General features: G+C 38.4%; 1 protein-coding gene across 2 annotated transcripts in view; it reads left to right on the top strand.

Annotated features, from left to right (window-relative positions):
• The window catches only part of ARMH4 (armadillo like helical domain containing 4), a 148,640-nt gene extending 137,378 nt beyond the window's left edge, over positions 1-11,262 (top strand). For both annotated transcript variants that reach the window (XM_079914450.1, XM_079914448.1), the window contains exons 6-8: positions 3,547-3,578; positions 10,409-10,543; positions 10,787-11,262. In XM_079914450.1, coding sequence (XP_079770576.1) covers positions 3,547-3,578; positions 10,409-10,543; positions 10,787-10,855 — 236 coding nt within the window. In that variant the 3' untranslated portion in view covers positions 10,856-11,262. The remainder of the gene's footprint in view (positions 1-3,546; positions 3,579-10,408; positions 10,544-10,786) is intronic.
• The last annotated feature ends 411 nt before the right edge of the window (positions 11,263-11,673 follow it).

The raw sequence follows: 11,673 nt of genomic DNA on the forward strand, positions 1-11,673 counted from the left end.
TCCTAAAAGTACTGTATAGGGAATAAAAGTCATCCATAATTCTACAACCCATTGATGACTTCAGTTAACATTTTGAAGTACATCATTTCAATTACACACATAACATTTTTATCCACACATGGACTCACATTATACATACTTCATGTTTTTTCCATTTGTAATATATTATGCGAACACCATGTCACTATTTTTCTTTAAATAATTTACATTTTTGTATAATATTTCACTCTGTAGGCATAGCCTAAGGTTTTGTTTCCTTTTGAAAGTGTTTAAACCATTCCTGCTGTTCCATTCAGTGAACAGCATTGAAATAAAATTTTTTATGCGTATCCATGATTAATTGTTTAAGGTACATTGCTTCTACAACTGGAACTTTTGATAAAAATTTTAAACTTTTTAAAAAGCTTTTGATATCAATTGCAAATTCTCCATGCAGTTCCAAAAAGTTGTGTCAATTCATACCCCTTTCATCAGTGTGATGTCTCTCTATTGAAAAGAGAAAGAAACTGCAGTTTTTGGTTCTCCTCTTCATAAAGAATCATCTTTTCTTTTTATTAAATATCTTTTCAATATTCTCTCTTCTAGCTTTTGTATTTCCTTATTGATTTCTATTAAGTTTCAAAACCATCATTGTGTTAGATTTATTTTTACACCGCCTTGAACATTTTGCTGAAAACAGTTTATAGAATCTTCATGAAAGAAAATCGTGTTTACTCAAAAGTTGTGAACTCATTGAAAAGCAATATATATTTGCTGAAAGAAGGAAAAAATATTTATTGCCTAATACCGTGTCAAGAACCCTGGTGGATGCCTGAGAAGCACAAGGTGTGATCCTTAGTGGTCGCACGTTCTTTTTTTTTTTTTTTTTTAACATCTTTACTGGGGACGCATGTTCTTAATTGGAGAAACACAGCCAAGCTCACATACTCTGAAGAGCAGTTTTTTCTCAACCTTGTTTAGACCCATGTCCCCACAAACACTGTCTCACTATCTCTAGTGTATCACCCCTCTCACTAGCCAAGTAGAGTTTGCCCAGCTCTCTTTCTGTAGTTCCTATTATAAACTACAGAACTAGATCCATCGAATGTGCTCTTTCAGATTACCTGTGCACATATGCACATCCCATGCTAATATGCCTTCCCTCCCCCAGTGAAGAATGACTGCCTTAAGAAGCACCCAAAGCAGGACTTGGAAATTTACTTTAAGCACCTAAGATCTGGACAGATTGTCAATGAGATCTGGCTCGATAAGGCTTAAGTTAAAACGTTTCTCTTGGCAATGAATTTTCTACAGTTGGAAAACCTATCAGTGCCTCAGACCTTGGCGCCATCTGTGCCTCCTTTCCCTCTTCTCCAATCTACCCCTGGGCTGCCGTCGACAGGTAGTCAGCCGGCCCCTGCTCACCTCCTCCATGATGTCCTCACACCAGCATTCCTGCTCCCACCTCTCTTTACGTAATATCCAGCTGATTCCCTGATTCCGGACATCTTGCTTCTGAGGTTGGCGTTCTGCTGTGTGCCCCAGTAATTGGCTCTCCTGCTCTGTCCCTCACTCTCTCAGTCCCTGTGTTGCTGCTTGTCATCCATGTCTCATAGACCTGATGTCCTAACCTTTTCTCACTGGAATTAGGTCCCCATATCTTCTACTGATACGGTGTTGAGCACAGTGACTGGCCAACACACTGTGCACTGTAAATATTGTTGAACAAATGAATGAGTTGGAAGCATTCTCTTGCTTGACTTTAACTTTATATCTTGGGCTTAGTCGAGCCATGTTAACACAATACTCATATTTCACGTGTCTTTCTTTTCCCCTTCCTATCCCAGATTTCTTATTTTGGTTTTCTACACTAAGTTCTGTACTAAACACTTTGCACATGTTATTTCTAATCTTCACAGCCATCTCATAAGACAAGTATTACCATCTTCATTTCACATATGAGGAAACTGAGCATCCAAGAGGTTTGCTAATTTCTCCAAAGTCACTCAGTGAATCAGTGGTTGACCTCACTTCTCCATGGAACCACTCCCAGAATCACTGATCCATGGCTTAGTTCTTGAGGGGCCTGCACTGTCTTACTTTGCCCTTCCCTTGACTCTTATTTTATTCTGATTGAGCACCACCGTCTTTGCCTGAATCCCAGTTGAGACAGAAGGAGCTATGAGGGGAGGACAAATCTGAGATTTGTCCTCCAAGGTCTTGACATGAGAGATTGAGGCTGGGGACTGAAGGAGATAGAAGAGCCAAAGGTATCTATCTCCACATCTTCAACCTGAGAGAGCAAAACAGCAGTGGTATCACCAAAAGAAATGGGTAATTGGGAAGCCTTATTCCTGTAGGTTGTTAATCAGATGGTGGTTGGAGTTCCAGTGGCTCTTTCTTCCCTGGTTAACCGTGGCAATGCTATTAGTTTTTCTGAGTCTCAGTTTCCTCTTCTTTCCCCTGAGCATCATCTTACCTGACTCTCATGTTTGTCATTGGTTTGCCTATCAAATGATGCAGTACATACGAACATGCTCTGTAAGGGGTAAAGCCGTACACACGTTAGCTGTCATCACTGTTGTCAGATATGTTATTACTAAAGTCAGATAGTAAATGGAGACACCAGCTTCTTGAGTAAAATATGTCTATGCCTGGGGTCAACAGGCTGTGACCACATCTGGCCTGCTGCCTGTTCTTATACGGCCCATTGGAATGTTTTCCAATTTTTTGTTTGGTTGAAAAAAATCGAAAGAAAAATATTTGTGACATAAAAAAATCACATGAAATTCAGATGTTGGTGTCCATACATAAAGTGTATTGGAACAGAGCCAAACGCACTTGCTTCTGTGCTACTGTCTATGGCTGCTTTCTCAGTGCAACAGCAGAGTTGAGTAGTTGTGACAGAGATTGTACAGCCTGCAGAGCCTAAAATATTGACTACTTTTAGTAACAGCTGAGTAGCCCTGGCCTGCCCAGTGCACATTCCTACCTTTGCTCTCTGACACTGATTCAAGTGCAGAATTCCCACTGAGCTTAAAAACTGAGAAAGATGAGAAATAAAGGTAAGGAGAAAAATGTGAATTCCCTGGCAGTCCACTGGTGAAGACTCTACGCTTTCACTGCCAAGGGCCCAGTGGGTCAAAAAAAAAAAAAAAAATTAAAAAAAAAAAAGGAGAAAATGTCAGGTTAGAAGTAAATTTGGTATTCTGAAGGTGTTTTCCTCTCTCTTCTCCCAGACCTCCCCCAAAATAATAGAAAATACATTTAGCAAGCAAAAATATTCTCTGTTCCTTTAATGTTATGTGAGGGATAGGTTTGTGCTCTTTTTTTTTTTGTATTTTTAAATGAATGAGAATAAAAATAAGACTATCGCTGTCATTATGTTAATACTGTTGACCCATTCACTGTATTTCATTATGTATTATTGTATTTCATACAATAATACCTTCATTGTATCAAATTAACTTAATATATGAAATATAAGTAAGTTACCAAATGAATTTAACACAATGAACTATAAGTAGAAAGGTGGCTATTTACATTTTCTTTTCTTATTTTCTGTAGTGAGAAGCTGGATGGAAAAACTAAAAGACAAGGTAAGAGAAGTATTTTCTTCCTTTGCATTTATCTTAGAGGGCATGGCTTTGTCAAGCACAAGATCTTGAGAGTAATGGAGCTTTATTTCATTATTCTGATTATGGTAATCTATGCAAAGATACAGGGCCGCTTCCAGGTGCCCAGCAAGAAAGGAGGTCTTCCCTTTAAGGTCTGTATAATACAAGGGATGCCTTATTCTTTGGAGTGCCATTCATACTTATGAAATGTAATTCCTGGTATGTACAACTGAGTAACCCCATTTACATGTCAAGGTGGAGTTCCTTTTAGGGAATTGCAGGAGTGTAATCCCATTCTAGTGTGCAGTTCATGTCCCAATGCAAGGATCTTTTAAACCTGATCTTCCTATATGAGGAAGAAATACCTTGGATTTTGGAAGGCATTGATTTTTGTGACCCAAGGACATAAATTGATGGACTTGATTTAAGAATAAAACTTTGTGATGGAAAGGGCATCCTTAAACCATAGTGGGAGGTGGGATTAAAAACACCTGAACACCTAAGTACTCTCCTTAGGCTCACTTTTATGTAGTCTATCATAGTGCCACTGCTGAGTGATGAGCTGACCTATCTGGAATGGCCAACTATAGAGAAATATTTTCCTCTCTTGCATTAATTCTGCCATCAACATTTGTGACTGACAATATTAACTTCCTTCCAGGTTTATATTTTTCATTTTCTTTTAATTTTCAACACTCTCTAAGGTTTCATTTTTGGTACCTTGTAATTTCAAACTGGAATTACTCATAAAAATATTGGTGGAATTCTGAACTCCTTGCTGTAGTCTGTGTCAGATCCAATTACTATAAGCCAGCTCACATTTCACTGGGGGTTTAGTTAAATGGAAATCGTTTCAACTGCCAGATAGGAGTTACTTCCAATTCGCCTTTCTTAGAATATACATCTGTTGATGGTATCTCATATCTTTTTTTATTATTTGAGGTCAGTTCCCCCATATTTGAATGATTAATATTTATTTTGCTACAGTTTAATGCTAAAGGATAAAAGAAAACATTCATTCAACTGCAATTAAAATTGTATAATTATATTAATTCTTCTCACTATTATTTTTCTGCTTCTCAGTAAAATTTAGCCTATATAGTTTTTGAGAATGAGATTATTTTATGTCCATATGTATTAAAAGTGACGTTGAAGAATTTTAAGCCTGTTGACATCAGTGGAGGCCATTTTGGTATCTGCAGTGGGTCCAGTTGTCTAAGGGAGGTGTAATCAGAGGACTGAGCAAGATTTGGGGTAAGAGAAGCGCAAAAGTTTAGAACTGAATATATTTACATTCATAATGCTTCTTGTTATTTTTCAGGGGAAAATATAATACAATGAAAAGTAAATAGGCTCTGGTAGTTTAATCTAGGAGTCCGTATATCATTGTTTCTATAGAAAATATCCTTCTGAATTACAAAAATGGACAAAAAATAGACTTAAGAAAACAAATGTTGGCATGAAGCCTGTTCTGAAGTTGGCTGTTGCAAAGTTTCTTACCTGTATGTATATATAGCTTCACCACTCCATTTAGAAATCTGTGTAGCTTTGGAGAAAGGCTGTATTTTCTCTTCTTGTGGACCATTCCTTCTTGTCTCAAAGACCTGGCACCCTCTCCCTGCTCCATTTCACCAAGAGAAATAATTTTATGTATGGCCTCAGTTTTCTGGACTATTCTGAAGTTTTTCCAGCCCTCTTTTCATTTTATTCTGTAGCATTTTTTCAGTTATGTTTTAGTTTTAAAAAATTGGAAGAAAAATAGTTGAAGCTCCCACCAGGTTGACTTGCTTTGTCTTCATTTTTTTTTAAATTTAACCATTTTTTAAATTGTAGTTATTTACAATGTTGTATTAGTTTCAGGTATATAGCAAAGTGATTCAGTTATACATATATATAGATCTCTATTCTTTTTCAGATTCTTTTCCCATATAGGTTATTACAGAATGCTGACTAGAGTTCCTTGTGCTATACAGTAGGTTCTTGTTGATTATCTATTTTATATATAGTAGTGTGTATATGTTAATCCCAAACTCCTAATTTATCCTTCCCCCTCCCCCCGCTACCTCCTTTGGTAACTATAAATTTGTTTTCTATGTCTGTGAGTCTATTTCTGTTTTGTAAATAAGTTCATTTGTATCATTTTTTTTTAGATTCCACATGTAAGTGATATCATATGTTATTCGTCTTTCTCTGACTTACTTCATATGATAATCTCTAGGTCCATCCATGTTGCTGTACTTGCCTTCATATTTTGATTTTTTTCTTGGAGGGACTCAGTCTAATCAGTCGCCTCCCTCTGGGAGTGAAATATTATACACTTACTTGATACATACAATCATATGTGTACACACACACACACACACACACACATACATATATAATATATGTATGCATATCTTCCTCTCTCTCTCTCCCTCCTTCCTTTCGCTTCCTCTCTTCCCCCCTCCCTCTTTCTCTTCATATGTCTAGCTAGCTAGCGATCATCTATAAAAGTCTCGTGAGTCATTATCTTCAGAAACTATTTGAGAGTGAAACTATTGCCGTTTTGTTGAAAGTCACAGAGCCCCTTAGAACTGAAAGCTAAACTACATATTTAACTGGCTCTTCAGTCAACCCAGAACATCTTCTCAGTTTAGCTTCATTTAATTGGTCCTGATATTGGTTTCCCTGTTAGTTAGCTGGACTCTAGAAAGGGTGGTAGGTGTTCTAAAAAGTTCTGAATTATTCTCTTTGTTGTTATTGTTTAGTCTTCCTATATTAGTTAGGATTAAGATCAGCTATGAGTGACAGACAACCCCCCCCCCCCATGACAATGGCTTAACCAAGAGAGAACTTTGTTTGTCTCTCATTTGTGAGTCTGGAGGTAGCAATCAGGGGTTAGTGAGGAGCAACATTGAAGGCTCAGCCTCCTTCTGTTTGATGCTCCGTGACTTGTGACCTTTATTCTCGAGGTCATCTCATGGTCCTGGATGGCAATTAGGTCTATACTCTAGCCAGAAGGAAGGAAGAAAAAGGGAGGCTAAGATATCCCTCCCCCTTTAAAAGGGGAGATAAAGGCACTCTGCCATTCTTAAAGGGGGGGGTGGGTAAAGGCTCTGCTCCCCCCTTGAAGAGCATGCTCTGGAAGTTGCACGTGTCACTAATATATCGTCTCCTTAGTGAGGCTTATCACATGGTCACATCCAGCTGCATAGAAGGAAGGGAGAAGTAATCGTTATTCTGTGCCCAGCCCAGATGGAAGGTGCTATTGCTCTAGAAGAAGGGGCGAATGGCTATCAAGGGACAGTCCCTATACTCATTCCATCATTAACCTTCTTCCTGTTTAAATGTCCAAGTTAGTGATGCTTGTCTGACAAATCCTTACCTGGCTACCTATTGATGTATTTTTTCAACATCTATATTGTTTCTCAAAATTGAAGATGCATCAACATTTTAGTTGTATAATACAGGCCAGCCCTGTTGTTATATTACCAAGGTCGTTCTATTTCTTCTAGCTTTAGGAAATAATGCAGAAAATGGATGATCCAGCCTATATTCCATAACAGCCATTCTCATGTATAGTCTGCACCAGTAGCATTGCATTACCTGGGAGCTTGTTAGAAATACAAAATCTCAGGTCCCTCACTAGACCTACTGAATCAGAAACTCGGGGAAAGGGGTCCAACAATCTGTGTTTTGACAAGTCTTGAAGGTGATTCTGATGCATGTTCAGGTTTGAGAACCACTGTCGAACAGACATCATAAGGGTACTGAATTCAGCAGACTTTAGGCAGTACAGTGCATCATATGGTTTTCTTATCATTTTCTTGAAAACCAGTGTTTCTGAACAAATACAGTATCCTGAGAAGGAAGGATACCTTTCTCATAAATATAAAACAAAACAAACAAACCAAAACCAACCAAACAAACAAAAAAAAACAACTATATCTAGTAAATATTATCTTAACAATCCATTTTTTAATTTTCAAACTGTTTATTTGGAAATAATTTCAAATTTACAGAAAAGATACAAGAATAAGGATAGTACAAAGAATACCCCTGTTCCTTTTCTCCAGATGCACTTATTCTTCCCACGTTACCCCATTTCTACCTCTGCTCCTTTTTTCTGAGCCGTTTGAGGAAAGCCGCGTACATCATGGTCCTTTTACACCAAATACTTCAGTGTGTATTTCCTATGAATACGAATATTCTGTTAGCAAACCATAATACAGTTATCAGCTTGAGTACATTTAACATTGATATCATACTTTGTTCTGGCACCTAGATTTCAGTCTTTTGGTTAACAGACCCCAAATCTCCTTTATAAATTCATTTTTCTCCTCCGTTACAGGATCTAGTCTAGGGTCATGTCACACATTTAGTTGTCAGGATTCTTTAGTTTTCTTTAATGTGGACCATTTGCATAACCATCTTTTGTCTTTCATGACGCTGATATTTTTTTAAGAATACAGTGCTTTAAAAAATAGAATATTCAGTTTAGGTTTATTGGACGTTTCCTCATGATTAGATTAGAATGCAGGTTATGCATTCTCGGTTGGAATATGCACAGATGCAGTTGTGTTCTTCTCGGCAAGTTACGTGTGGAGGAATGTGCACGTCCAATAATTCTGAACAGAGAAAAGGTGCTAGGCAGAATTTATAACTTAATATGTACGTGTCTTATTTGTTTTCCTTTCTACAGGAAACAAGTCATGGGCAATTCTAAAAACAGAGCTTATTTTCAATTAGTCAGTTTTGTATGAGGGATGGTTAAATTATATTTGAAGAGGGTAGGTTGCTTTATTCCCATCTTGTAATTTACTTGTAATTTCAAGGCACAGGCAGATGACACACACACACACACACACACACACACACACACACACGAGGAATAAAGAGAGGAGAGAGATTAATTGAATTTTTGTGAAGTCTACATGATTTAAAGCTCTCGAAACGGGAAGCCTCAATGTGTAAATAAGAAACATGCAAAAAGTGACACATTTTGTAATATTCATATTTTTGGTGTGGGGTTGAGTTACATAGTGTGAGGAGACCCACTCAGAGGTTGATCAAGTTGAGCTTCCAAAAGTTCAAATATCATCCTTTGAATGTACAGCTCTGTAAAATCTAATCTACTGTGCTTAAAATTATCATACATCAACATATATGTATATTTCCATGCACTGGGAATGGTGATATAAAAAGAAATTCATAGCTCTGGTGAGAGCAATGGAAAATTACAGACTTTTATAAGCCTTTCGTAGATCTAGAAGAAAGTTTGGGTTTCTGTAAAGCATATTAATTTGTTGGAAAATGACTGAGCTTTGTTTCTTGGGGAAAAACACTTAGTATGCTGAGGAACAATGCTATGTTCTCAAATTAATGGAAAAAATTCCACATTCTTCTCTAACTCAAGACTCTGAAAAACAAAACCAGTGAACGAGCTGGCTGTGTACAAGAGGGTGCTGCAGTTTTGTAAGGTCTTGTCCCTTTGATTAATTCTAGAAATGTTAGGAAAGCATCATAGCCTGCTTACTTCGGCACTTGTTAGAAAACTTTTATTTTTTGTCCTTCTCTGTTTGGGCCTCATTCTGAAAGATACTGGAAATAGTTTTTGCTATATTAAAATTTTTAGAAATAGTCAAATAAGTGAACAGACTCATGGTTTTTCCCCCATAAAATAATGTCTATCAAAAGTACTTATTACAGTACTTTTAAAATTGATAATTGTTTATGGTTTTTTTCTGGGTAGGCTTCTAGAAGGGGCCATCGTGGAAGGTAAACCAGTGTCGTGTTCCTCTATGAAAGGCTCTGGTTATTCATCCACCTCTATCCCTTAGGTGTCTTATTGGCCAAGATGCAGGGAGCACCTTTAGGGTGATGGCCTTACCTTGAACTTGGGTTGGTCCTGAGCTACTTACTCAAGCCCAGAGATGTGTGGAGATCACGCTGCTCTCTTAGGACTGAAGTATCCATAGTAACACCTTCAGGATGTTGGAGACCCACATGCGTTTGAAACCTCCAGGCTCTTTTGGAAGTACCAGTGTTGTTAGCAGTGATCTTTGTGCCCCTCTCTGCCACTTTCTTTCTTTGGGGCTGGGGACATTCAGAATTCCCTCCCAACCTTCAACTTTGGCCTTGTCCACTGGGCAGATATTTTCTTTCATATAAACAAAGCCATCCACATTCTGTGCAACTCTGTCCTCATCCTTGTCTTTTTTGCCTGGGCTCCAACACCTAACGTACTTCCTCTTTCCTTTGCAGGTCCTTCTCTTCCCTGCTGTCTCCAGAAACTCTCACTTTTCACTCCCATACAAGCACATGCCTCTTTCCTTTCTTACTGTGACACAGCTAAGATTGTGAGACAGGGACTACCAAAGTCAAGGCCCTCCTTCTGCCCTCTTAGAAGCACAATGTTCCATTGGGCACTTCAACTCCCCCTGGAGCTTGACTCAGACTGCTATTTCCAATTTATAGCATTTTAATAGTCCTGGCATTCTCAGAGGCTTACTTCATCCATCTTTAATACAAATTATATTTCTGTCACCAAAACCTGGTGTTGACAAATGTGCATAAGCAAGTGGCTGGAGGTGCCACTAGGTCTGGCTGATTTATTCAGTACTTCTTCTGCGTATTTGAAATATCCCAAAATAGTCACATCTCTCTCTCTGTTGCCTTCGCTCTAAAAAGTAACTTTATTCCAGGTGCTATTTTATAACAAAGCAGACAGGAGATTTCAAAGTGTCTAGAAACCTGCTGCCCTCCAGCAGTGCTGAGAAACCCAGGGCAGCAGTCTGTTTAGCATCCTAATGTGTGTTTCTTTTCCTGGGCAGGCTGGCTATATGTCTGGGATGCTGGTGCCCGTGGGGGTTGGGATAGCTGGAGCCTTGTTCATCTTGGGAGCGCTCTACAGCATTAAGGTTATGAATCGCCGAAGGCGAAATGGCTTCAAAAGGCATAAAAGAAAGGTATGGAATCAACAACAGCGAAACCTAATCAGTTTCCGAACATCCTTCGCTTTTCTAATTGGCTTAATAAAGCACACGGGGCCTAATGAGGCATGAATGGGACTGATGTGCCCAGTGGTTCTGATGAGCTGCTGCAGCTGCTGCCTCGGCTTGGTTTGTTCACGTGTCTTTTAAAGGGGGCCTGTTCCTCAGCTTTGCTCTGCGGCAGAAGGAGTTTAATGCTTCTCTGTTTTCTTTCCCCAGCAGAGAGAATTCAACAGCATGCAAGATCGAGTGATGCTCTTAGCTGACAGCTCTGAAGATGAATTTTGAATTGGACTGGAATTTAATTGGAAGAGTCAACGATCTTATGATTTTATTTTTTATTTGGGGGCAAAAAAAAAGAGGACAACATTCTGCCATGCTGGGGCTGTCAGGCCATCAGTTTCATTATCTGCTGGGGAGTAGATTTTTCGTGTACTGAGCAGAAAAGGCATGCTGTATATGAACTGTAATATGCAGTATTTGTTTTTATTCTGTAGTGAAAATTCCACAACCACGGGCTACAACTCGTAAATATGCAGCATACATGTGTTCAGTAGGAGTTGCTAGGTTGGGTAAATATTTTGTATTTTTCGACATTGTCTTGTCCTTGGTTTGGACTACGTGCGCTGAAGTATAACAAGTATTGCTGCCAAGGCACACTCGACTCTGAAATAGAAATCTTAACAAAGAAGAACTTGTGATGACTGCTCTACCTACTTGAATCCCTAGGCTTGTGGGCCATGCCACATACTACATTTGCATCAAAACTAGCAGCAACTCGGAGTGAAATCTTTTCATCAAGAAGACCTCTCAGCACATTAGGATATATATAGATTTGTTTGTACCTTACATTATGTACTTGTCTCCTGGTTTTTATTATTTTTCCCCTTCCCTCTTATTCTTGGCAAAGAAAAAATGCACTAGAAATAATGCATTAAATTGACTCTCGGTTTTAATGTAAGCTTGCTTTCTTAAACAGTGTAATTGAGTCCAACAGACCTGTCAATAGATTCTTACATGTTTATCATTAAGAGACGTCCTTTATGTGTATCATTCACTTTGTCAAGAAGAAATGAGGAAGAAATCAAGAGGAAAAAGAGGATAGA

This window comes from Stenella coeruleoalba (genome assembly GCF_951394435.1).
Source record: "Stenella coeruleoalba genome assembly, chromosome: 2".
NCBI classification, from domain to species: Eukaryota; Metazoa; Chordata; class Mammalia; order Artiodactyla; family Delphinidae; genus Stenella; species Stenella coeruleoalba.